The sequence below is a fragment of the Phasianus colchicus genome, chromosome 9 (assembly GCF_987193195.1).
Source record: "Phasianus colchicus chromosome 9, bPhaCol1.hap1.1, whole genome shotgun sequence".
In the NCBI taxonomy this organism is placed as follows: domain Eukaryota; kingdom Metazoa; phylum Chordata; class Aves; order Galliformes; family Phasianidae; genus Phasianus; species Phasianus colchicus.
Genome location: NC_143444.1, coordinates 11,191,717 through 11,219,672, shown reverse-complemented (window position 1 = coordinate 11,219,672; position 27,956 = coordinate 11,191,717). Strand labels below are relative to the sequence as shown.

At 39.0% G+C, this 27,956-nt stretch overlaps 1 protein-coding gene across 3 annotated transcripts in view; it reads right to left on the bottom strand.

Moving 5' to 3' along the window:
- Nucleotides 1-5,818: 5,818 nt before the first annotated feature.
- CRB1 (crumbs cell polarity complex component 1) overlaps nucleotides 5,819-27,956 on the bottom strand; it is a 92,038-nt gene continuing 69,900 nt past the window's right edge. For 2 of the 3 annotated variants that reach the window (XM_090146140.1, XM_031595802.2), the window contains one exon: nucleotides 9,715-10,443. In XM_090146140.1, the coding sequence (XP_090002266.1) occupies nucleotides 10,231-10,443 (213 nt within the window). In that variant the 3' untranslated portion in view covers nucleotides 9,715-10,230. Of the gene's footprint in view, nucleotides 7,660-9,714; nucleotides 10,444-27,956 lie in introns of those variants that run through there. The other variant, XM_090146141.1, reaches the window with a different exon arrangement.

Genomic DNA, 27,956 nt, shown 5'->3' with positions numbered 1-27,956 from the left:
CTTGGGTGATCTTGTTTGATGGGTTGGCATCAATAGTGTTTTCATACTTAACACGTATGTAGAATAATAGAAAAGTACTGTATCTTATTGGAAACTTTTATCCACTGTTTATTGGTTTGTGAATTCTTCTGAATTAAGAGCAAATCGCAATTAAGGGCAAATTGATGTCTTGTGCAGAAAAACCACAGAGGCTGTGATTTTAGTACTGATATACTCAATCCGCAACTGATAAAAATACAAGTTACAGTCATAGAAAACAATGAAGCTGTGATTTTAACACGTGCTACTAGACTTGCACCAACTTCCTCTAGATAGCAGAGTGATGCAAGCTGTAATGGTCGTGTAGGATTCGTGACAGCTAGGTAAAGCATGGCACATCTTTCAGTCATTTCTTCATTTTCCCAGTAGGTGTGCCCACGTATTTATTCAGCTCTGAAAGCAGATGGCTGAGGCAGGGAGGAGCTTCTCAAAGATCCAAATTACAAGCCAATGGTGGAAGTTACAAAAAATTAAAGCCCTTAATTTTTCTAGAGAGAAACAAGCAGAGTGAGCATGAGCGTGCATCGCTGTTTTCACGTTAAGTTTACTCACTTTTTAAAGTCTGTTATCTCAGTGCTCTGAGAATGCATTTGCAGCTAGCTTTCAACAGGAGTAACAGTTCTTCCAAAACTGAGCATTGCGAAGGATTGAAAAAGAGCAGGTAATAAAACAAGCCAGTCTAATTTGGGAAATTTTACACAGATGATGCAGCAGGACTCTATTCCTGTCAGTAAAACCATACCAGATATCTGTCTATGAAAAATGAATTATTTCAGAAGTCTTTTTGGTGTAAGTCACACACGACTGTCCTGAGTATGAAAGTTGACACAATGCGAAGAGTTGTGGCATCTGTGGGAAAAATGCAGCTCCAACTGTCACATTTGGGACTGGATTAAGAGAAGAAGTCATAAACACTTCTCTCCACTAGTGACTTCTCTGCTGCTTATGCTCCAAAGGCAGCTTTTGCGAGTAGTGCTGCAGCCGTACCAGGATGATAGACAAAGCATTTCATTTTCTTTCCCAAACTCATTATGTGTTAGCTTCGTGTTCACGAAAAAAAAAGTAACTTTATCAAATTCATGAATTTAGATTTTTATTTGATGTGACAAGCGGTAACAACAACAAAACCTTTTCAATGCCTGAAGTTATGTTGTGGGTTCACTGGTATTCAGCTAAAGGAAAGTAGAGTCAGTCTGTAGATTTTCATCAATCAGAAAAGAACGCCAGCAGCTTCCTCCTTAAGCTTTAAAACCCAAATCCTGTTACAAATTCTATATGAAACATAAACAAGTACTTGTTCTTAGAGGAAAGTCTGGGAACTACGTTTGCAGAATGCTGTGGGCTGTATATCATTTCCTTTCCTTTGCTGCCTATCTCACATTTCTTCTGGAAGTTGAAGGGCCAGAGTCCTGGCAGCATACTGCTGCTCTCATTTTCTTTTTCCAAGTCTACCCGCAGGTAATTGTGGAACAATGGGAGGGCAAATGGGAACGATGCAAGGGCAAAACCCAACAAAACAATACTGAAAACCAAAGGGAAAACATGGGCTACAAAAACACCTACTGAACACCGGCTTTTCTTCCTTTCAGCTCCATTATCTATTTTTAACTGCTAAGTCCTGCAAAGTGCTCAGTATCAGGGACAACATGTATAGTCCAAACACTTGTCAACAGAAGTTTGTTTTTCAGGTGTGCACAGTTCCAGGAAGAGCTCAACTCATACACTCCCAAGGTGAGTGTTTTTATAGTTGCTTTAAATAACCTCATTTGGTTTGTCTTAATACATTTCCTGAATGATAAAGGGAACGTCTGTGTGTGCTCATGTGCACCTACGAGTGCGAGAGTACTGCCTGAAGTTCAGATGTTCATAAAAAAAAAAAAGCCAAAAAATTGAGATAGGCATGTTGAGTGTTGTGAGGGAGTGGTATGACCGAAGTGGCCAGTTGACCTCTTGAATATCAGCTGCTGAGAGGGAGGAACGTGATGGAAAGGCTAAAGAATGACCATGGAGCGCCAGATTGAGCAGCTGGCAGAGTGCAGATAAAGACAGTGAGGAGCAGTAGGGCAACCTGGGCAACAAGGAAGCACTGTGGGCTGAGATCTACAGTGCCAGGTGAAGAAGTCCACTGCAGAGCCATGAACATGGGCAAGCACTGTGAGGGTGAAGGGGGGGATGTGAGCTGTATGTCTTTTATGTGGGTGTTCTGTGGAGCAGACCATGACCCCGTCTAAGGGCAGAGAACTGTGCTAATGAAGGCAATGCAAGAGAGTGTAAAACATGGTGGCAGAGCAGGTTTAAACTCTTCTGGGTTATGAGCATGAGAGGATACAATACTGAAGCTTGATTTTGTGCATCAGGATAGGAAGCCTGAATGGCTCAAAGGCCAAAGTGGAAATCAGATTTTTTTAGAGAGCATTTCAGCTTTGATTATTGAAACTAAAGTGTGGTAGATGACTTCTGAAACTCTAAAAATGACTTGCAGTGAGCCTTAAAAGTCAGAGATACAGTAGAAAATTGCGGATCCCTGCATCCTTAGTTCAGCTCTCTACTAGCACTGACTCTGCATTCAGTAATATAACATTTTGTAGCATCAGCAATTCTGTATTCACTGCTCCTTTTAAGAAAATTACCCGTTAACATAGTACCACCTGTTTAGCAATGGGAAAGATTATGTACTTAAGATGTTCAGCTGAATAATACATACAAACACCTGACATTTGGCCTGATCTGAGAAAAGGCGACATGCTTATTTAACAATTTTGAAAATGTTAAAATGGCGAGGTAGAGCTAAAATGTCATTTTAATATATTTGTATTTAACTTATCTGATTCAGCCCTTTCCTGCTTTTCCCCTTGGCATATTTGAAGTGAGGGTCACGGCAGCAGTCTGACACTGTGGATACTTTGAACGATGCCCTGAACATTGTTGGCATTTCAGCCTAATTAGTTGCATCCTATTCTGTGATTTGTCTTTTGTCCTTTGGGTTGCTGGCCAAGGATATTTTTTTTAACCATTTTTTTTATGCTCATCATCGTCTCATTTTAAATGTCAACAGACCAGTACTTGTGTAATTGGTTTATTTTCTCCTTTTTTCTTTTCTCCCCGGTGTTGGAAAATTTGAAAATCCATTTCTAGATCTCAGGCCACATTAGAAAAATCTATCTCAGATATGAGTGACAAATAGGACCTGATCTTGTCAGTGCAGATCCTGAGTATAGCCATGTATTTTCCTGGACGGTATCCACCATTACCCACATTTTTGAACTGGGATGATGTTGTCTCGGGCTGGTTTATTCACTTTTGCTTGCAATGGGCCATAATACAGAGCAGCATAGCTAAAAGGCAGATCTGCATCTTCCCTTTCGGGCACGCTTCTCAAGCAGGAAGCCCTGACAGCCTTTCTCTTGCTGGGGTTCCCGTTGTGCATGATGCTGGGGCAGCTCATTCTGAAAACGCTTGCTGAGTTCAGCTGCATCAAAGGCTTATGCTTAAAGGAAGGAAGGTGTCACCATGCTCAGTTACAGAAAGGCTGGCAGGCCTAGTGGGTGCGTTGAGCCAAGATGCATGGAGCCAAGATGGCCGCGTGGAGCCGCCATGTCGGTTTGCTCTCACTTCTCCCATGCCTATGCTGCTGTCAACGTTTTTGAATTTCTATCACAATGTAAAGCCGAGCACCAGGTGCCAAATGAAACTAAGTGGCTTTAAATTGGAAACACACATTTTTGTCATCGCTATTTATTACAATACATGCCAATGAAAATTGCGCTTTTGCTGAAACTACAGGGGAAATCGGAAAGGTCATGCACAATATTGAGCTAAGAAAAATGTCATGTTTTAAACAGCACCATGAAGAGCATAAAACCAGATGAAGGCCTGTGTAGTTTTTCTGTGATCAAAAAAGATGATTTAAAGTTATGACTGGGACGTGCCAGTCTTGCTGGTATCTGACACTGTTAGATGAACTGATGGTAAATGTAATAGCTTTGCCAAACAATCTCAGGGAAAGAAAACCTTCAGCCCAATAAAAGGAGAACTGAAAAGCAACTTCTGTGAAATCAAGCAAAAACACAACCAAAAGTTGCTCAAATTGGTTATGGTATAAAATCTCCAATATATTTTTATTCCATAAGAATAATTTGAAAAAACCTAAACCCAGAAAAAAATCACCACTGAGGTGAGAACTCTGTTTGGCCTTTAGGACTCCACCTGTGCCTTGATTCATAATTCATATTCTGACTTTTCTATGTGCAAGAGGCCTTCGCACCTCATGGCATGCATTATAGATGGAGGGGCTTAGGTTAAAGCATGCTTTTACTGTGAGGCGTAGGGTATCAGCCATTCTCCACATCAAATTCATGTGTGCAATTTCAACAAGACCTTACTCTGCTCCCTGTAAATACACACCAGATGTATGTTTTATAAATGTTAGGTTTTGCTCTATCTTTACACATGCCTGTAGTTTGAAGCCTATGCGTGCCTCATTGTGGCAGGAAAGCCCCATCCACTCATCCATCTCTGATGTTTTGCAATAGGCAAAATTTCAGCGTTGTCAGCTACTCCTCAGTCTACTTCATTGACTTATGATGTCTCTGGTTTCAAGTTGTTTTCAAAGGTGTCAGTTTTCCTTAGCTGTGAGGTGACTGAATAGAATAGGAAAAGGAACTTCACCAAAATTCTCCAAGTTGTGATTCCTGACATTATGTGACACCACAAATGTAACATTTGTCCTGAACTGAGACTTGTAGGAGACTTGGGGCTTAAGTTATACAAAACATAGCTCAGAAATTTTTGGCTGGAAAAAAGACTTGGCTGTCTCCTCTCTGAAGACAAGCTTTCTGCTGTGGGCCTGCACTATTAAGGTTGTTTTAAAAGTGTGTCACTTACGTTCTTTAATTAAAACTATAACTTAGATTATGTTCATTATCAAATAGCGTATGTTGAACAGCAGTCACTAGCCAGACTTCAGCACCACTTCACTTGGTGTTAGCGTTCATTTTCAAGAAAGTACAGAAAAGCAATGCTTCCTCTGTAAAAGCTTGAAGGTTCAGTTATGGCTGACTGTGTTAATTGGTTGGGAGAGCAAAGTTTTTCTGTGTCCAGCTACTAAAATATTGGCAAAGCATGAACATTAGCTTTGAGAGGTTCTCCAGCTCAGGCTTTAAGGGGTACTGCTGATTTAAACTTCTCAACTTGACGTACTTCAGTACTCACTCTCACAATAACTTGTGCATTTGAACAATAGTTTTATTCAAACTTCTGAAAAACAAAATATTTTCAGTTAGTTATAGAGTTATAAACAAGTAGTGGTGTGTAACACTGCTCATGGAACAGAGCAGAGCAATTCGGACCACTGCAGGTTTGAGGTGCAGGGGAGTTTGAGGTGCAGCGAGAAAAAAGAAACAACACCAAAAATCTAGAACATGAGAATCTTGGCTTGTATAAATTAGCTCCATGCAAGCTGTTCTGATCCATGCCACCCTAGGCTGTGGCACAATGTCTCTCCCTGGGATGAACACAATGCTGGCAGTGGTGCAGATGCCAGCACAGAATGGGGCAGTTCCTGTGCTCTGAAACACAAAGTATGTTCACCTCATTTCCACATAGGGAAAATGTTTCTTGATCACTTGGTTCCAAACCGCAAATTGAACTTTTAAAATTGCAAATATAGTCCTGGTGTGAGAATAATTTCCTTTGTAAGTACATGATTAAATAACCTCATAAAGCAAAAAATATAGGTCAGATGGGGCTCAATATAATTCTTATTTATTAGTCATTTTTGTATTGTACACAGAGCATAGTAACATACACCACCTAAGCTATAAATATACTATGTACATGCAGAGAAGGAACAGTTAATTTTACATAAGACGGAGAAGGCACATAACGTAACAATATACAATGATCATTTGGAGCTGGCCAAATTGCAGCCACAGTATGTATATTCTTTCTAACATAAACTTTCCTCTAGCTGTCTGAAGGCTCTCCTTGCTGCTTCACAGGCTGGGTGTCACCGCTTTCCAAGAGAAAATGGGCGGGATTGTGAAAGGGGAGGAGTCAATTTCTTAATTCTCTCCATGCTTCTGTGCATCTTCAGAGGGATGTGGCACAGAGCAGGTCACATGCTTTAATTTAGCACCTTTTTCTTTGCAAAAGACTGGTAGACATAAAAAGAAAATTGAAATCTGTAAGGTCTGGGACCATATTACGCATTTGTTTCCTGGATGGATAGGCTGCAAGTGATTATGAACAAATTCTTTTACTTATGCCTTTTGAGTCAAATAGAGATATTTAGAAAATGCATTTTCAAAATACTTTAGGTCTTCTGTGTGGAGTTGCAGGTGCTCTCCACAACTCTTAGATGTTATTGCTTCTCCTTGTGTGCTTCACTATGTATTTTATTACACACCTAGGCTGAGAAGCAGTAAATAGCTTGGCACCTGCTTAATCCTTGGTTGAAATTTCAGCAAAAACGGTATTAGACACTCTGTGGTGCATTCCCCTTTGTTTTAATTGTTGCTTCTTGGCTGAGGTGTGGCCCAAAAGGGTCAGGCTTCTTCACCGTGGTCACTTCAGCTTGCTAAATAACCACAGTTTTGAGATTTTTTTTCTGCTTCTCCAGGTGCTGAGACTTTTCCAACTGCAGAGTCTGACTCCCTGCCCTTTTTGGGGTGCTGTTCTCTAATTCAGCTTTTCAGAAAGTACATTTAGAACAGAATTTGTGCTGGTGGGGCTTTTTCTTATTTGTTTCTTATAAGATCATAAATAGCAATTAAAATATTTCACATTTTAATTTCCACTTTCAATAAAAGTCACTCCTAATTTATCCTACACAGATCTGCCTCACTGGGTGGACCTCATTTTCTGACTCTCCACCAACCTCTCCATCCCTCTTCCATGACCTCACTGTTACAAATGCCCAGCTTTACCCTTGCACTGGAAAGACTGTGATCCAGCTTTTGCCTTCACTTTCCTCAAATGTCATCTGCTTTCATTCCCATTTTTCCTCTTACTTTTGCAAGAATTTTCATCACTCCTATTTTCACCGTTTCCCTTCCACTGAGACAGACATCAGTCACACCTGACTTATTCTAATCCTAGTTTAAGGGTTTTTCCTCTCACTTTCTCCCTTCTTGATTTTCCTTCTACAAACCACATTCATGTTCCATGGTAAGAATTTTCCAATTTTTATGCTTTTATGGGTGCCTTTTTAATTCTTTTGTAATGTATATCTCCAGAGCTCTTTTTGGTCTTTATGAAAACTCTTCAGGCTTTCATCTTCCTTCTATTCTCATCTCTGTACCCTTTGCTGCATATCTTTCTTAGCCCTGAAGATTCTCTGTGTGATAACACTTTCCTGAATGTGTTATTACAGATTGTTTTCCCACTGTTTTCAAGATTTCATCCAGAAAGTCCATCCACTGAGCAGAGCAGAATGAGTTTCCAGCCACTTCCTCCTCCTTGCTGTGTCTTTCACTGTGAACAATAACGCTTTCCTTCACATTAGCTCTTCATGCAGACTGACCTCCATCTTCAGCTGCTTTCTCTCTGTTGTCCTTTTTCTTTGAATCGTGTAACAATTTAGGCTGGAAGAAGCCTCCTGAGGTCATCTACTCCAACCTCCTGCTCAAAGAAGGGTTGATTTCAAAGTTAGATCTTTATTACATCCTTCCACTGCTTTCACTTCTATTTTCTTTTCCTATCTCTGCTATTCACTTGAAAATCTTTATCACTTTTTTTCCTCCTTTTAGCCTATATGGCCATTATCATTGAGCAGAAATTCGGGAATATAAAGCAGATACATGGAAGCACATTCTCTGCATCTGCCTTACTGTTCCAAAGCCACTGCTGCTCTTTGCTCCCAATTCCTGCTTCTAGATTCCCCCTCACTTTCCAAGCTTTCTCTCCTCAGGCCCTCAACCAGCCCTCAACCTTCCATTTCTTCTTCTCCACTTGTTCACTCTCTTGTTCTCACAGCTTATGGTGCATCTTCGCCATCTGGAAAGTTGCTTTGACTTTGTATCCCTTGTAGGTTTTTTTGGTGAGCTTCAATCACATGTATAAGAATCCGTACAAAACATTCCTGCTTCACTACTCATCCTCAAACACAGTTCTCTGCTGTCTTTCTTGTTGTATACTCTTAGAGTCCAGCTCTTCTTTTTTCAAATATATATCCATTTCAAGAAATGATAATGCTGCACAAACTTTATAGCATTCCTTATTATTTCTTAGTAGTGGGCAAATGCTGGGCTAAATGAGTTTTGACTAAAAGCTTTACAGCCATTGTTATGGAATGCAATATTTCAAAAGAACTTCCTTGAATCTCTCTCTTTTTACCATCATATTTTTATTAACTTATAAACTATTTTGTTAACTTCTGTTGACTTTCTTTCTTTAGTTTGTTGCCATTTGCACTGTAGATTTAAACTGCAGTTGTACAGGAATGATTGCATTCAAAATCATAAGCTTCAGTAGTAAAGCTGTAATCTGGGCTCGAGTAAAATCTGTTGTGCATTCATGCTGTGATGCCATTCCACCCTTAGCACCCTGTTCTTTTAACTCAGTTTGAATCCTACCGTCCGCTATCGTTTACTATAGTGCCTTGTTTTGAAAGATATCTGTTAAGACTGCAAAAATAAGCAGAATGTGCTTACTATCAGAGTTGCTATCAGAGCTAATAAGGAAATAAATGTGATTGACGTTGATCTTCTATAGTCCCCAGAGAGGTTAATTCAAAATTTATTATGAGTTGATCATTAGTTAAAACGATCACTTAAACTCTTGGATGCTGAGTATGTGTGCTCTATTATGCAACTCCTGGAATGTTTTATAATGGCAGGATCAGATAATCTGAGCTGCAGGAAAGACAAATTCCATAAAGAAGTTTCCACTCTGTTGCCTCTTTATTGTTGGCTCAATTTGTGTGGGAGCCATGTCTTATTGCTTTAATTTTTTCACTACGTGTGAAAGTTAGCTGGATGAGTTACTGTTATCTGCCCCTACAGTTCAAGAAAACCTTAACCTGAGTGTATTTTTGGCACATTCTTTCCTCTCTCCCACTGATTATTAAATGCTCTTGAAGATTTTCAAGTCTCTTTTAATTACAACATATTTTCCAAACATTTGCAGTTATTCCACTCCTTTTTACATATTTGTAAATCCAAGGATTACATTGGTATTATTGCTGTCTCAACAGAGGAACATTCGGGCACAAAAATTTACTTTCCCTTGTTAACATGGAAGTCTGAACTCCACAAGAATCACCACGGCTGTTTTCAGTGCTGAGTCACTCTTTCATCATTTCTAAGTTGGTGCGTCACCTCTAAGCTGCTGCTTGTATTTTCTGTGAGCTTTGGAAAACTTTTTTGAGCACGCTTGCCTTTTTGGCAACCAAAGGATGCTGGCAAAGTGAGATGCAATTATTTTATGACAGAAGCATCAAGTAATATCATAATGAGAAAATGGCAGTATATAGATTTGCAAAATTTGTTTAGGATGCTTTGGTTTTATGTCCTCTGTAAGGTCAGGTTCTGTCTGCTGGGAATTTTAAGACATACCCTTTATACTCAGAGAAACATGGATTTGTCAGAGAGGTTAAGAGAAATTCTTTTCAGCAGAAGGTAGAGTGGCAGCAAGAAAAATAATAGAATTGAAGGAAAGAAAACCAGCTAAACAGGAAACATTTATTTTGGAGAGTTTCTGCACGTTTCCTTTTAACCCCTGATCAACAATATGCTGAAACACAGTTATAGTGATAAACCCTTTAATAACAAAATTATGTCTTTATTGATTAGGGTCTGCATTGTCTTCTGTAGCAGTGATTGCTAGGCAGGCAAAGCAAAGCAAAGCACAAACAAGAAGCTGTTCCTGTGTTGAGTCTGAGACAGGCACTTACAAGTATCACAGAAGCCATTACTGTCTGTAATGCCTACTGCAGATTACCAAGGCTGAAGTTTCCAGTGCAAATGAAATTGTCCTTTGAAAAAATGTCCCAAAATAGTGATAAATGGCATTGGTTCACTTAAATGCTAGAACATTTTAAATGTTATTGAACTAAAAAGGAAGTTATTCAAAGTTCAAAGTCACTGTAGTTTTTACAACAGGTGCTCCCAGTAGCAGAATGCAAATGAACGTATCTAGCTTGTGCACATCGTCCACTTCCACTCATCTTCCAAGATGGAGGAGAGCCTTCCCCTAAATGAGCCTCTCTATTGGCGGTGGCTGCACCATGCTCCACATCTCAACGCGGGCGCCGTCCTTCTCCTGCCGGCTGGGGCTGTAGGTTCCTTGGCTCGACCTTTTATTGGCAGCAATGACTGAAACCACAACTGCCAAGAAGAGGATCAATAAAGCCAGCGTTACTGAGCCAAGGGAGGTGAATACGTTCGAGATCAAGTCAGTTGTCAACTGGAAGGATTGAAATAATTGCAATATAATTTATGTCAAGAAAGCACTGAGGTACACTTGAGCTACTACCATGGAAGGAAAACAAAAACCATCTTATGGCTAGAACTTTGCATAAAGAAGCTACTGCTGAAGCACTGTTTGTTGAAAGATAAGTAAATTAGCCCCTCCAGTTTTTGTTCATTGGACTCTGGAAAATTACACACACACCGTGGGTTATTTAACATACAAGGCAGGACTGGATGAATTTTAGCATAACGACCCATTTCATTTGACAACTTCCTGCTTGAAAATAGTCTGTGAGCTACAGTTTTGTGGACTTTAGAAGTAATTCGGAAATCATTTAATCACTTCAATAATAATTCATCTTCCTTCTTTTGTTCTGAATATATTACTGCTAGTTTTCAGTACTGTGAGTTAAACATGAGCTAGTCTGGCTGGCTATATAGACAGTCCCATTTCTGTTTCTCCTGCTGGAGAAGTCAAGTTTCTGTGAATACTTGCATATAAAAAAATTGCTTACTGTAAATATTTGCGTAAATTGTAACTATTATACAGCCATTCCTGCCAGTAAATTTTTCTACTAGCGTGTTTGCTTGAAATAAGCATATAGAGACTGCACATGAGCACAGCTGAAATCTATTCAGTGAGAAATGAATATCAGTATATCCTCACAAATGTTTTCAAATATTCATCCAGCCCTTCTTCTGCACATACGCTTTGCAGCTAAGTCTACAGAAACACAGGCAGTACAGCATAAGATGAATGTAAGGATGCTATGTCTTTTTTTCCATCTTCATGTGGCAGTAGGAAATGTGATAATGTCAGAAGGTACAGTGCGCATAAACAAATCTGCCAGCTAAAATGTTTAAGACCAGATAAATTTTATAGAAGATGAATGTTATATATGCATCTACATATGTGGATTTAGTTCATAAAAAAGTAAAGAGTTTGTGGTGAGGAAAGCCAATGAAGAGATGCAGATGATGTAGCTAAGTGGTCACTGTGGACAGAATAACCCCAGAAGGAATGGAACTTCTGGGTAGATTCTGCTATCTATCATTCTGTGATTTGTATTAAAAGTGACAGCTGAACTGCCATAGATAAATGTGTGCTTGAGGCTGAACTTTCAAATCCCCAAATATTTAGAAATAGAAAATAGCAGGTCAAAGCCCATTTTCCAGTTAGATACAGCATGTTACAGGATATTTCAGTGACCTTCTTACTCGTCCTTTCTAAGGAAGTGCCATTACTGTCCTAAGAATGAGAATGTGTGTTCAGTGACTGACCCACTGTTAGTGCTGTTTGTGTGGCAATGCCCTGTGTGCAGTGCTGGAGCTCGTGCTGCTCAGGTCAGCAATGCCAGAGGATGAACCATAAAACAATCCTGCCTCTTTTCTCTCCACCTCCATGCTGATGTAAAAGGTCCTGCTGTAATAATGAAAGCAAGTTTGGCTCAGGGAATCTCTCTAGGGAATACATGACCAGTTGGGCTATTATTTTCCTCTGTCCCTGATGACTCCATATACATTTCCAGTGATTTTAAAAACATTTTTTTAAACAAATAATTCAGTGTAAGTGACAGATCATATGAATCCAGCCCTAAAATAAGGAGACATGAAACATATTTGTCCTTTAAACCAGATTGAGAAGGTCATTTCGTTCTAAAATGATGTTGCAGGTATGTTTGAGATACGAGAATGTCTCTGCTCTATTAGACTGGATGACCCTCATTCCTGTTGTTTCATTTATGTTGAGTTCATTGCATTTGGGTTGATCTGCAAGTGACTTGAACTTGAAAAAATTACTGAGAAGTGCACATATTGCCTCTAACTCGCTGGACAAAATTCTTCCTCTTGAGCCAGTATATTAGAAATAAAATAACATGCTCCACTGATTAAAATATTTTGAGGTGTTGTTCTTTTTTTGTTTGTTTGTTTTGTTTTGTTTTTCTTTTAAAATAATCAGCTACATAGTCTAACCTTATTTCTGCGTTAACGTTGCTTCTTATTTCCAAATATGTAGAAGTTGACCTTTATGCATTCATTTGGGTAGCTTCTATTAATCCAAAAAATCTACTGTCCAAGTTCCGTGCCTTGGTTTATCAGCCTGCAGATCACTGCCCAAGTGTACAACGTAGGTAGACTCCTTAGCAAAGCAGGGAACTGATAGGAGAGTTGCCAGAAGGCTCTGAACTCTGGTCAAAATCAACTGCTTCTTTAGTAACTGATGGCTGAACACTTCCATTAATTTGGAAAATGAACTGAATGGTCTGGAGAAAGCATCAGAAAAGCTCTGTCTCTGATAGCTCTAGGATCTGCTCATCACAGTGTTTGGTGGCGATCGCCAAAAGAATAATGTACAGAGAAGTTTTGTTCAGAAACAAATTGCTGCTAAGACCTACTGAGGGTTCTTCCAACTTGAGTGATGCTATGAGCCTTGTTAAAAAGTAACAAATGAATGACAGTTGTGAGTTCACCTGCTCCCTATATACAGTTGCTGTTCGTAAAAGCTATATCCTTAATGGCAATGGATAGGGATGGTAAGATGGCATCCTGTGTCATTGTAATACCAATAAAATTAAGTTGGCCAACGTTAGAAGGCCAATTTGCTTCTCTCTAAGGTATTTTATGTGGCATGCTCTATATGTCTTTGGATGTCAGTAAGGTGAATCTATTATGGAAACATTTCCAAACAAAAGAAGTTTAAGAAAAAGCTGATGTTGTTTGTTGTTGTTGTTGTTGTTGTTTTTTTTTTTTTTACTGTTGATTTCATTTTAAAGTTTACCCACTTTTTAAGTTTTTAAATTGTTTAATCAAAGTTATTTTGAGTATTTAGATAAAATTATTTAATACAGTTAAACTCCATTATAGTGCTGATACTTTCATTTGGTGATTGTGATAGGCTGATTATTAAGCTTGTTCCTTGACTTTGTAGATGAACTGTTTGGATAAAAAATGCCCAGTTCATGAGTCAAAGCTCAGTAGCACATACCAACCTCATGTATGTGTGGTTATCTTTAAACAAGATGTCTTCCAAACAGTTATTTTATGAGTGAAACATTGGAGATTTGCTATATATAAGAATGTTTCCACATGTGCCAAATGTCAAAGGCAAGTGGAATAGCACAAGGGATCCAGCAAAATACACAGTGCCTCTTCGTCTTGTGTGTTTTACATCAGCATGACTTAGCCAATTTAATACTGCTTGCTGTACGGGGGATGAGAATTATGGTCCCAGACACAAGTGCTGAGCCAGAGCCAGGGAGGGAGCAGATAGCTGTGCTTCCAGAGAAGCAGCTCCCTCGTGTCTAAGAGAAATAGCACAAGATGCTTGGGACACTGTGATGTGGGCATGAGCTTGGCATGGGAAGTGCCACTGGTATGTGTCTTCAGGTTGTAAAAGGAATGGTGCAGTGTGCGCTGAAAGCAGATGTCTGCTGCTGGGCATTAAGAATTAATCAGCCTCATTCCAGCATGGATTCTGGATGTTTTACAAGACAGAGACATCAGCAAAACTTTAAAACACAGGAACTGCCCAGCCTTGGAGAATTCCCCTCTCTGCCATGTGCAGTGCTTTCTGGGAATTCCGCAATTGCTTGTGTGCAATAGAGCTCTCACTAGCAAAGCCTCCAGATCTCAAGTCCTGACACCAGCCATGAGGTTATCACTTCATTTGCAGTAAAAACATCTGTCCAAGACATCCAAATTTACTGCTCCCAAATCAAAACCATTTGCTAAAGTAACTAGGGTTACTTTATGATTGGCTTGAATCATACTAGCCCATGTCAGAACTACTTTGGAAGGTTTTGGAAGTATATAGGGATAATAATATGTAGCCAAAGAAAAGCCATTATCACTCTTAGAAAGCCCACAGATATGCTGAATTTGTTTCAGTGAGGGTTTACAATCACCTTATCAGCAAATAATTCTGTTCAAGGTTGATTTCAAATAAGAAACCCAGTAGCTCTAGAAGAAATCTAATGACTCATATAATAAGATGCACTGATAACCTCAGCTTGAGGGACTACAACTTTTCAACAGCTGTAAAGTGGCTGTAAATCCATAGATTGACTTTCTTCCAATTTAAGTACTTTAAATGATGGTACATTCAGACTGTTTTTTCATTATTTGCTTTCCAGTTTCACAAGCAAGTACCTAGCATTCTGCCTAGCATCATGTTAGAAGTATCTGTTCTGCCTATGCTAAGCACTGTGTCTTGTGAGCTGTTCTGTCCTGATTGTTAGGCTGCAAAATTGAACCAGTAAATTTTGGACTCATACACACCAAATTCATGCTCAGTTAAGCCAAACACTGCACTGGCCATTGGGAATGACAAACTATTTGTTAAATTCTAATTTTTAAATTAATACCCATTAGCTACTTCCTTTAACAGCTTTATCCTCTTTATCCTGGCTTTCTTTGTGCTGCTGTCCATGTGGGCACTCATCTCTGTTGAGCGTGCTTGTAACTGCTATTGGCCAGGTATGTGAATAATTCTGTACCTTTGGTAACATAGGTGGCAGCACCTAGAGTGTTTGTGGTGCACTTTGACTGATCTTCCACTGTTTATCACCAGTGAGGCCACTTCTTCCAATTCCTTTTCCTCCTGCCCACTTTACTTCAATTTATCCTATCAGCTTCAAAAATGCATTCTCTATGGCCATCATATTAGATAGCCATTATTTTCTGTGTGAAGAAAGTTATTTTCTTTAAACATGTAATACTTGATTTGCTTTAAAACTGGTGCCTAACAGGCTTCAGGATTATTTGATAAGAACACTGACCTAGAAACACTGCTGCAGGATTGCTAGTTTTGCTTTCTTTGTGAAAGCAAACAGAAAGAACAAGAAGGCTGTTTATAGAAGGCACAGATTCATTGGAGTCATTGCTTAAAGGTGTGACTGCTTCCCTCTGCAACCAGCTGCCTCATAGCTCCAGATCAAGCTGCCCACATGTCCCATGTGCTTGGGTGCATTTAGCTCTGCCTCCTGCGTGCAGATTATACCTGCGTCATGCCAGGTAACCCCAAGGAGACCATAACTTTCTCTCCAGATCTTGGGATTTTCTCCCTCTGACAGCACATCCACCAACAGAAGACCATCCTGTCATCCCACACGTAACACTGTAGTCCTCTGAAAATCTATACTGTACATAGAGTTGTAGAAAGTCTTGAATTTTCATAATTATTGTTGTTTTTTCTGCTGTCAGCACCTGAGATATTTTTGCAGGAAAATGCAATTCCGTTGCTGGAGGGCCTGAATGAGATCCCCAAGTCTTATTTGGAGTTGACCAGCCATTTCTGAATATAAAACTTGGATGAGCAACCTGGATATATACAGAAGATCCACAGTAAGGCCAGCCCACCTTGAAGATGAATGTTTGTAGGTAAGTAACTTTTTAAATTTTATTTCTTCTTTTTCAGATGGATATTTATGTCTGAAAACAAAAGCCCACAAACACCTATTTATTTATTATACATTTGCTTATGAAGTGTAGTTTGAATGGTTTGTCTTATTTGAAATATGACAGACTGAATGAATTCCTTCCTGCAAAATGTCACCTTTTAGTTGGCTGACATCTCTTCATGAAATCAAGGCACGAATGTAGAGATAATTAGTTTTAGCAGCTGCAATGATAAATTGATCATCTGGATTGTGCAATTATAGATCAAGATAATAAAAAAGCAATCTGTTTTATTAAGGAATAATTACTTCTTTGGTGTCCTGTGAGAAAATGAAGAAGTTAGAAATGATTGAAGTCTGTGATTTAGCTTCACTCGCAGGGATTTATGTTCCTCCTAAGAAATTCTGACAGCCTCCCCCCTGACACTTGAAGTCTCACTGCTGTGACTCTACAGAATATACTGAAGAAGCTTGTTCTAGTTATAGTAGAACACGAAATTGGAAAGTGATGGTGGAGATCTCAAAAACATTGCAAGTAATTGTAAAGCAGCCTTTGGTTAAAACAAGGGTATCACACAGGCCTTGATCTTACAGCCTGATCAGCATGCAGAGACCTCCTTCTTTTCACATCAGCCTGCAAGATCATTTCTGGATCACATAGAGACCATGCTGCATTTAGACCTAAACAACTCACCCTCTACACAGATGCTAAATGGCCATGGTAGCTCTGTTGATAGTATTAGCTTTGTGGATATAGCTTTTCAAACTGAAATGCCCACTTTTAGGAATTCATCGCATAACAAAAGACTGTGTACAGTAATTGCATTTTCTTTTCACTACTTGGAGTACTGATGCCTGGTGTATATCAACTGTTTAATGGAGGTTACCCAGGCTTAAAAATGATGATCTTTGAAAGGTCCAAGATGGTCTGCCTTAGGTAGAAGAAATAATACTTCTTTTTTTACCACTGTACTTCATGTGAACTCAGCTACGGACCCAAGAAAACCCTTAAGTGTCTAAGTAGCCCCTTAAAATCTCCATTAGATATTTTGGTGGATCAGCATCATGTGAAACAGTATTAAATGCCTTTTCTCTTAGACATCTGAGCATTGGATACACACAGCGAAGTGATTTGGCTGGCAGTTTGGAGGTAAGCTGTCATTAAGCTGTGGACTTTCAGAAGACTCCTGATAGCATTTCTGCAGCAACTGACAGTGCTAATTTTGTAAGTGTACTCCAGCTCTTTTTAAGATCATCTTGCTGGTGCAGCACAGATTAAATGTGCAGCTCCAATGTGTTGTTATGAGATGCCTTTTAAAATTCTATTGACAGCCTCTGGTGTAGAAACTTAGCCATCTGCTGCCGTCTGAAAGCATAGGAGGGAAAAGTCTATAGCTGGTGTAAATCCAGGCAAATCTTGCTGAGGAGGAGCTTGTCCCAAAGCTGCTAAATGGCAGACTAGACAAATACTATGACAGTGTTTTTGTGAAGGTATCAGTCTCTGGGGTGCAACATCCCTTTCTAGCTTGAGAAATGCTTTGGGGTGTAATATATAATTATTTTTCTACATAGTTAACAGTGAAGTATATCAGGTGTTGTTTCTCCATAGGGGATTATCTGCATTACAGCTTCAAGACAGTAGATTCTATACAGATAAATCTTGATGATGGAATAAAGCTTTACCAGGCAAGCATCTCGCAAGGAGGGCTAGGATAATATTTAAAATCAAAAGACTATTGCAGAAAACAGTAACTTTCTGTCATTGTCCTGCATCTATCTGGTTTGAGTTTATTGCTTCCATACAGTTGCCACAGTAGAAATGACTCCTGAAAAGAGATTTGGAACTATGAGCAGTAGTGGCCTTTTGGGGACTCTGCCTGCTGCCATGAGAGCATGAGGTGGGTGAAGGGGACCCAAAAGTTGGAGAAGAATAAGAAAAGATGCTACAGAGCTGAAGATGAGGACAGGACAGTTCTAGGGGAAAAGAGGTGAAGTCGTTTTGATTCAGTTGTGTTCTGCATTATTGACTTCAGTTAACTTTAATGGATTTGCAGGATATGAATTGCAAACACAGAACTGCTTCCTCAGAACCTCTGCTTCTCAGCTCACAACAGCTGAGGTAAAAGATCTCTTCTTTAATGAGCTAAGCTAGAGGCAGATGCTCTTTTATTTCTGAAATCAGATTTTTAAGATCATCACCACTTAGCAACTGTCAAAGAATAGTGTCTCACACAGGGCAGCCACCTGCCAAGGGTTCTGGACCCAACTGCTGTGATGTGAAGCAAGATCATCTAACCCGACTCCTGGCTCTTGGGAGGAACTGGTGCAACTTGTGCTGAACTTGGCAGACTTGCCTCTTCCCACTTTCTATGGGAATAAGAAACTGCTCTGTCCAATGGTGCACAGTAAGGGGGTCAATAGAGTGCAGTGAAGCAGAAACAGAGTGAGGATTACTGTTATGGTGGATAATTTCCAGATACTCTTCATCTCTACTTTTTTGCTACGCAGCTAGGCCTACAATCTCCAAAGCATTTGATGAATTTCTTCCTCCTATTTGGTGCTAAGCTTCTGCAAAACAGCCATGTGTTGCTACCTAGCATTAATATTACGCTGTCAAGTGGTGATGAAGTAAGTAGCTATGTGAGTGTTTCACACTGTCAGACAAGAAGGTATCAAGTCAACAACAAGCCTTTGTTGGGTGCAGCACTTAGATTGCAGCCATCTCATGCTTCCAACTGTAAATATTAATGGTATAAGTTAGACCTTTATTGGCTACATAATACTTGCCTTAGCACGCTACATGACAGTGTCACATTACTTAGTTAATGATATTCCTTGATAAAATTTTTGAGTATGTTTATATCCTAGTGTTTGTTCTTTTTTCTACTAGATGATGATAAGAGAAGACTTACGTCAGTACGTTTTATATTCAAGAAAGACTTTGGAAGAGATGCATACTTGGAAAGTGTAAATGAAATTCTTATAAAAATCTGTAGAGCTCCACATCAATAATCACTCCTTGAAATCCTATTTTAATCTTGATTCAAATGTTTGAAAGTGAATTTACCATATTCTTATAACTTTTTTTCTTTTTAGTGTACTTCTTTCTTGTTGACAGGAGTGTTTGAGTCTGTCTCTCCCCACGAATCCAAACTCCAATCTTAGGGACACTTGGATAGGTACTGCATACCTAGTGAAACACCTGGTCTTGTACTGATAGTGCCAGCATTCAACACTGAATGTGATTTGGATGAAGCTGAATCTGGTAATTGCTTTTTGGATTTCTGCTGAAGATGCAAGAAGTTTATGAAATCTCTTTACATGTTATAGCCAGCTCAGTACATGCAGGAAAGGTCTCTATAAATACATTAGAGATTTTTCTTAACTTTCTGCTCCGTGCTTTTACCTTACTGCCACCTAAGGATAACTGATAGAAAATACATTGTAGTTCACATTAGAGGAATTTACTCTAACATGCTAGGATTTAGTGGCAGCATTGTTAATGTCTTTCTTTTAAGATTTCCTACACTTCCAGAAGATTTTCTTGAAGTTCATACTTCTTACAAAAAAATATGCTGGCTCACCTAACTGCATTTATTTCTGGTTCTCTATGGCAGGGCATATTGACTGTGAGTAACTCAGCTCTCTTTCAGTCAGATGATTAATTTGAATCCATGGGCTTCTCAGTACAGGCTGAAAGTAAGCATTTTATACAGTCTGCAGAGTCGGATCAAAATTCACCTTTATTTGCAAATGCAAACTCTTTCCAGTACAGCAGCCCCTCGCCCTAAAGGCTGTATGAGGGCTCTCTCATTCCACCCTGTTCCTAACACTCCCACCAAGAGCAAGACCAATTGAGTTCTGGCTAGGACTTACCCCCAGGTCTTCACCTTTGGCTGTCTGTCACTTGTTGGTGTTTGTACAGCCCTGAACGAGAAAGCTAGAGTCTGATGGGTAGTCTTTTTGCTCATGTAATGAATATTATGGAGCTGCTGCAAGCTGGGATTGTTCCTGTACACTATTTACTTTGGAGGAGAATATCACATTCTTCAGGAACAGAGCAGGTGTTGCTGTCCATCCTCAGGCACCTGAGCTCAGTTTGAAGTCTACAATGTTGTTATTTAAGGTGGGGAATTAAATCACGTTCAGAAATAAGCAAAAGATATTTAACAACTATCAACCTGAATTCATAGAGTTACTGAAACTAAAGACTTTCTCATACTTCACCTTGCTCATAGGAGTTACTGGTTTTGTCTTGACCACTGGAATAACCAGGAGTCTGTACAAATGGGATACTCAGGAGTTCATTCCTGAATGCCAGTATGTGACTTGTTAAGCACTGAATCTTAACAAGCTATTCTGGGAAATGACTTTTATGTACTTTATTCAAGCAGTGTGGTTAACTTTCCACGTTAACATACATTAACGTTAATAGAATCTGCTGTAATTTAATATATTCTCACATGAAATGGGTCTCAAGTTCATTCTCCTTTGGAATTTGATGGTATAGACTTTGTTACACTTTTAACTAAAGTAACTAAGTTAGGTCTAGTGACACTGAGCAGCCAAGACAAGGCAATACAGTAACTTTATTTTTAAAGGTTCATTGTACTGTATCCAAGGAAGGCAGAACACGTTCCCAAACAGATAATTGGTTATCCTGCTCGTATAGTGCTTGAGATCCTCTTCCTAACGCTACCATTCTCCCCCTTTTCTTTTCTACCAACAACCAAAGCAGTCTGCAGTGGTGCAAAAGCTGCTCTAGCTAAATAATTGCAAAGGTTTGTAAAGGGCACAGCTGCTGATTCCCTCGTCCTTTCCACTGTGTTACAGCAGTATCACAGCAGTTCTTATTCTTCTTGAAAAGAGAAGAGTGTTTGAATAAATTTGAGGACTATTGTTTTTACAGTTTGGTAAACAGAATCTCAAATATTTAAGTAACAAGCTCTTCCTCCCATGTAAATGACTCTGTTTCAAAACATATAAGTGTTTCTGATCATTTGAACACAAAATATTTTTCAGATCTTCAAGAATAGGAATTTTTTTTATTGCTTTTTAGTGGACAAATATTCTAGAAGTCTAATAAAGTGTGCAAACTATTTTCAGACACTATTAGGAATGGAGTTTCATAACAAGAACTGAAAAGCACTCTGCACAAGAACATACTTCACATACAGAACTCACCAAGAGATGCATAGGCAGATGAGCTTGCCACCCTTGCTTTATCTGGAAACATCATAACTCCATGGACCTTTCAGTAGTAATTGTAAGCACGTGAATCATTTCTGAGCACTATTCTGCCAGATGTATTTGTTGTGCTGAGCTAGAATGTAGATAGGAGTAATGTACTACAGGACTGCTGCTGTCTAAATAATGTAGTGGTTGCAGCCAAGGACCATGGTTCCTATTTAAGTACCTGAATGAAAGTGAGGAGATTTTAAGTTCTTAATGGTGGTGGACAAGCTTCCTCTGAAACCACCTTCTAATCTGGCAATAAATCCCATTTATAGCTTTGAACTTATCTCTCAATTCTGTTCATTTTAGTGAAGAGGACAAACACTGAATCCCAAGAGGTTGCTGCCAACTCCACATACGTTATCTTTTCCGCTATGAACTCCTCAACTTCCATCCAGTTTATTTTTCTTTTTAAAAGCAGTCAAGGATAAGCCCAGGCTTTATTTTTCAGTTTGAAGGTGAGGCTGGGATTTGTTTTACTATAGAAACTTCTAGTGAGTTCAGTAATGTGGATTTGAGGAATTAAAATATATTTATTTTATCATCTGTTTTCAGTCTGCTTTTGGCCAGACTGTTCAGTGACATAAAGCATTATTGTTTGAAAGTCACTGGAAGACAGAATTATTTGCTTCTGCTCTTACAAATATATATATATATATATACACACACATATATATACACACACATACATAAATATATATATACATGTACATATATATACACATATTTCTGAGTTAATTGTTCTAAAGATCTGAAACAACTTTTAGTATATATTCTAGTATAACTGGAAGCCAGAAAAAAAAAAAAAAAAAAAAAAAAGAGAAAAATAATTAAAAAAAAGAACATTAATTTTCATGAACCATATGATAAAAAAACATGTAAAATTTAGTATCTGAACAATGCAGGGATGGAGTGCTCGAATGTGTTCTGAGGTGAGCAATGACTGAAGTAAATGCCCATGTGATGTGACTGGGAGTCTACAAGGAAAACATCAGAAGGTGAGAAAAGGAAAACAATGCTTGTGCAACATAAAGGATGGTGTACAGACAAAACATGTTAGTCTGAACATCGAATGTGTTATGTGAATACCCTATTTGAGTCGATTTCTATACTGCAGAGTGTTATGCTGTCATATGTCATCTGGGCTCCCTTTGCTGCTTATATTTACCGCACACATTAAATATTCAGCTGCTTTGCACTGATGCGTGCGCTAATGTCGGCCTCATGAGGAGTGTTCTTGTCTTTCCCAGCTAAGACACATCAGATAACCTTATTGTCTTTGCAACCTAATGTTTCTGTACCTTATGTTACGGCACATATTAAATGTGTTCCTTGCAATACTCTTTTAGAAGTTTTAATTCAATCCTGTGTTTTGAAAACAGACTAATAGAAAATAGCAGAGGGTATTAAGGAGCTCTGGAAAAAAAAAGAAAAAAACAGCTCTAAAAATGGCAATGTGACATTTGCAATGACTTTCAGAGCAGAACCGCTCATTTTACAAATCTAAAGATGTTTGTTCTTACTCTGCATCTGGCCTGGCACAGGAATGAAGTCCCCATACCATCAGCAGCAGCAAGTCTGCCTTTGTGGCTGACCTACAATCGTGAGACTGCAGTGAGTTTACCTGTGCTGTGCTGCATTCTTCTCCAAGGGGCTGATGTGCAGGGCTGGTCTGTAAGGCACTGCAGCAACAACCCACCAGCAGCCCACCTCCTCCTGCTGCCTGCCTGTCTGGGCTCCAGGAGCATCAGGAAAGCAGGCAGGAGCATCGGGGAAGACAAAACCCCAGTAGGTGCCCACATGCTCTGTGGCTAAAGCCTTGCCCTCACCGTGCTGCCCGCCCCTGCACCTCACTTGCTGTGTGTGAGGAGCAAGTAGGTGGGTGCAGCTCTTCAGCCGGGACAGCAGCACTTTCCAGATTCGGTTGACTTTCCTGGCTTTGCTTCGTTTTGCCACATCCCTGGCCTAGCTGGTGAGCAATGCTATCCTAGAGTTGAGCGTTTGAACTTAGGCTAAGAACAAAAATGATAATGCTGCCTCAAAATAATTGTGTGTGAATATGATTTAAAAACAAAACAAAACCTATCTTGTTTTTCTGTGACTCTTCGGACCTTCTCCAAGCCTGATGAGAGCACTGACTGAGAACTGACGCAGCGTGAGAACTAGCCAGTACGGCTCTATGTGAGATGGTGTTGCTCTACAGCTCTTCAAGTACTTTCTATCTGTGGGTATTGGCAAGAAAGAAATATGTAAGAGCAAGGCAAACAGGCAAAGCTATGGTGAGACTGAGAAAAACTAGTCTCAGTATTACATTCCTGATGTCCATGTCTTTTATTCGAATGATCATTATCCATTAATGGCTTCACAAGTATGAATAAGTAAATAGTTAGGGAATGCATTATTCATGAATCACTAGGCATTAATTATTGTAATTAAGTATCATTTGCTACGATCACATTACTAACCCTTGCAGTTAATGAATACATTAGCTAATTGCTGCAGTGCCAATTCAATCAAAATTCTGAGTGCCTGTGCTATGGAAGCCTGAGAGAGTTTTACTGAATTCAGATTCAATATTGAACATACCTTACATGCTTATCAGTGTATTTTTAATGACACTAAATGTGAATTGTAACCTCCAGTGCATGACGCTTGTCCTTGTGCCCTGGAGGATCAAATGATACCAGCTGGAAGCAACAGCAGCACACATCAGAGAACACAGCATTAGCTACCTAAAGCAGAACTTGTATTCTGGGATGTGAAATCTAGCACTGCTTTCAAGTTTCATGTATATTCACAAGTACAATAGGAGAGGGTATGCTTGGTGAGGAAGTGCTGTCCCAAAGGTGCAGCTGATGATAATGCTCAAAAAACAATTTTAAAGCACATCCTGAGCTGTTTGCCAGTCAGCATAGGGATTGCATTTGCCTCAGCACAGGGACTGCGTTTGCCTTTTGCTATGCACAGCACAGACAGAATGGGCTTTGGGGCCTAATGGGACCTCAGAGCACTCTTGAAACACAAAGTAAAAGGATCAACCAAACTTTGCATTTATTTTATTTTACTCTCTGAAGATGTATTGCAGGTAATAGTTGTCTAAGTATTATAGAATGATGACCTGATGGAGTTTTTTTTTTTTTGTGGCTATTTTTTTAGGCTATAGTAACCAGTGGTTCTTGAGGTAGTATTTTGAAGAACTTTTCAGTGTCATTTATAGGGGAAATCACTATATCAAACTGCAGAAATTAGAGTTCAAGAGCTAAAAGATGATTTAGACAAGTAGAATGCCCGTCCAGCTGGACCTCTGGGTGTCAGGCCAGGGAAAATACTTGCAGTGGAAAAAAAAAAAAAAAAAGGGAAATCTGATTTAATTCACTGTGAGTTTGAAGCATATTTTTTGATATTTTTTGTTTCGCTAACTTATTATAGTCACATAGCAAACAGCACTGAGCAAACTGAGTATTGAATCTAGTTTCTTACAGATTAAATTATCTGGGACTAAAAGAATTCAAATAAGCATTCAGCATCAAGGATTCTTTCACAAACACATGGGTTCTTTTTGGCTAAGACTGTGACAGAATGCTGCTGGCAGAACTTGAATTGCGCCAGCAGAGGAGCATCACTCAGAACCTGTTTTTTAAGGGTCAGAAGTAAGAACTATTGTCAGTATAGCAACCCTAAGTTTTCCATTCTCTATTTGCACTTCCCCAGTGCAATACTGCTCCTTTGTTTCTCACACTCGTTAAAGAATACCCTTTTGTTCCTCCCACAGCTGATGGAGATCCTTTTGCTCCCCCTTTTAGTACCTCAACCACTGCTGTCTTTCCCCTCTTTTCAGAAATCTCTTTTTCCTCTTCAAGCTCTATCACTGTTACTTCTCATTACCCATGTTTATGAATGACAGTTACTGAGATGAAAAAATATTTGAACCTTAGTGTCAAAATACAGAGGGATCCATTACTGCTAGTATCAGTGCTCATATCATCACAAGCCATACCTCCCAAGACAGTGAGCTTGCTTCTTTGCTTCCATTCATCTATGAAGATCTTGCTGCTGTATCTCAATTTTAAACATTAAAATCTTTAACCTCTTAGATCCTAAAAAATCTTTGCAATTGGATGTACTTACAAAATACTAGTGCTTAGCAAAGCTTTTTTTCATCTTTGCTTCTAAAGCTGTTTCCTTTAAAATGGCTTATCTTTCTTTGAAAGTATATATTGAAAAAATAATTTTAATTAATCTGGAATTTGTTTCCTTTTTCTGTTTAACGTTATAAACTACAAATATGAAGTCCATTCTCAACTAGAGATCTGCACAGGTCAGAACCAGCCTATAGGCTATGATGTAACTCAAAGGGAAGAAATGACCTGTCAGAATGTTAGCAGAGGCCTTCCAACACCCAGCAGTTTTGTAAGTATTGACAGTACAAAAGGAGAAAGCAGGTAACAAGAGTCACTTTGAGCCCTGCAGACCCTTTAAGCGCTCCTTCTCTGAGCTGCTGATTTGGGTCTTGTCTGTTGGGTTGTGCTATGCAACTGCCCTTGGACACGTAACAGAGCTGCAGCTGGGGAGGCTGTGGCAGCTGAACGGCTGCCCTGGGCACTGCCAGCATTACTGCAGAGCAATGGGGAAATGCAGCCTCTGCTGGTGTGTGTAAAGTGGTAATATCAGAAGAAACGGCACACTTGAAGCAAATGGACAGAGCTGTCAGCAGGAAATGAGAAGCAGACATAGAGACAAAGGCAGAAGGTTTATTTTGTGCAAAGACAGGAAAGTTTTGTACACGTACATGATGTAGTTGAACATATGGAAATATAGAGGGGAGAGGAACACAGCTGAAGTCAGGAGATGTTTCATGATGACAAGGCATTAGAGGAAGGAAAAAATTAAATTGTATTAAAGTTTTGTAGCGTGTACTTAAAGACTGAACTGCTGCTCTGCAGGTAACAAACTCTAAATGTACATGAAAGCTCACACGTTACTTTAAATCCATATAAAACTGTTTGCAGTCATTATGATTCTGGTATTGAATAGAAGGAGTTTTGGAATCTCCATACAGATATATTTGTTGGTTTGCATACTGCACTTAGAGCTACTGCTTGTCAGGCATACTGTTAATACATGTATTACTTTCTAGCTTTCTTCAATACTTGCTTATAAAGAGGGAAGGACCTTTCACGTGAATAGTACTTTTTTTTTTTTTTTTAAGAGCAATAAACAAAAAAACTACCCAAATCACTCTTTAAGATAAATATAGCAAAAATATTATCCTAATAAGTGTAGCAATTACCATAGTTATTGTATTGTGTTTAAGTTTTCATACTAAGGCAAATGCTCAGTACAGGAATGTGTGACATTTCACAGGATGAATCATGGTATTTTCCACAAATGCACAAAAGAATGTGAGGGTTTTTTTCTGGAAAAAAGGAGCCTTATTTAATAATACCAGTGTTGCTGCAATTATGTTCGGAATTATGTTTGAAAAAATAATCGACTTGGGGACACCTCTGAAAGATGAGAAATAAAAGAGAGACTTGATTCTCAGGCAGTGACTTCTGCTGCATTTTGCTGTAGCAAAATGGAAACCTAAGCATCTTGCTTATCACTCTCATAAAAGTCATAAAAAGACTCTTTAACTCTATTTAATCTTTCCTATAACTCTGCTACATGCCACTGTCATTTGAGAACTCTATTTTAAATGGCTAAAGGGAGTATGGAATCTATACAAATATATGATCATCAACGCCCAGATAAATATTTGCACAGTTCACAAATGCTTTTTGCATTGAACCATTGTTCAGAAAAATTCACTTTTCACTGTTGTTTTATATTTAGCAATGTCCTCCATTTGTGTCGACTCTCCCAAAGGCATCCACAAATTCAGATATTTTACATTTCCTACATTTTTTCTTCCCATTTTTTTTGCTACATCTCCCAGTGTTCGTAATTTTCATTACTTAAAGAATCCATATACAACCACTCAACTGAACTACCTTGATTTCTTCCTATGAAGGAACAAAATGTTGTACTTTAGTCTACTGAGTCTATCTATTGATGAATAAGGGAGACTTACTGACATTTGAAGAAATCTTTGGAAAAATACAGCAAACTTATATTTTGAAAATCTAACATACTTCCTGGGCCTTTCTTGACAGAGGAATTGTTATGAAAACTGAGATAGCCACAGTTTATCTGAGTGATACACTGGAGGTTAATGGAGAGGCTAATGGAGCAGAGGTGCAGGATTGCCACTAATCCAAATGGATGTACAAGGGGCCCCACTGCTAATCCATAACGTTATTAATCCAAAAGCACCATACTTGGCATCACGAGTGGGAGACCAAATGGCCAAAAACTAGCAATGAACGTATTATGTGGTGCAGATATAATGACACCAGTAAGATTTAATGGTAAAATTAACCTCTCTGTGGGCAACAAACCTTTGCCAGCCGTTGCATAGGGCTTGAATGCTACCACAGGTGTATCTTAAAGTTCCCCTTGTTATGTCTTACTTTCTGATCTCCTCCACTATTTGTGCTGACAGCCTGCATGTGGTGAAATGCTCTAGTGGTGTGGCAAATCTTTTTAAGATTTGCTAGCATTTGTTCTAATATGAAGTGAAAGCACTAACACAGATCCAAAGTAGTTCATCAAACAGGCAAGAATTGGACCTGAGCACTGCATCACAAAGTTCTCATCGTTCACTTTCTTATATCTTATAAAGTAACATGATATTACCTGAAAGGTTTGCTTCCACGTTACAACCAGAGTTGAAGAAGATTTGTATAAAACTGAACATTTCACATAAGTTCAAAAAACATATAAAATGATTTTTCAAACTCAGATGCTTGCATTGCTTTGCTAAGCTCTTTGGTCA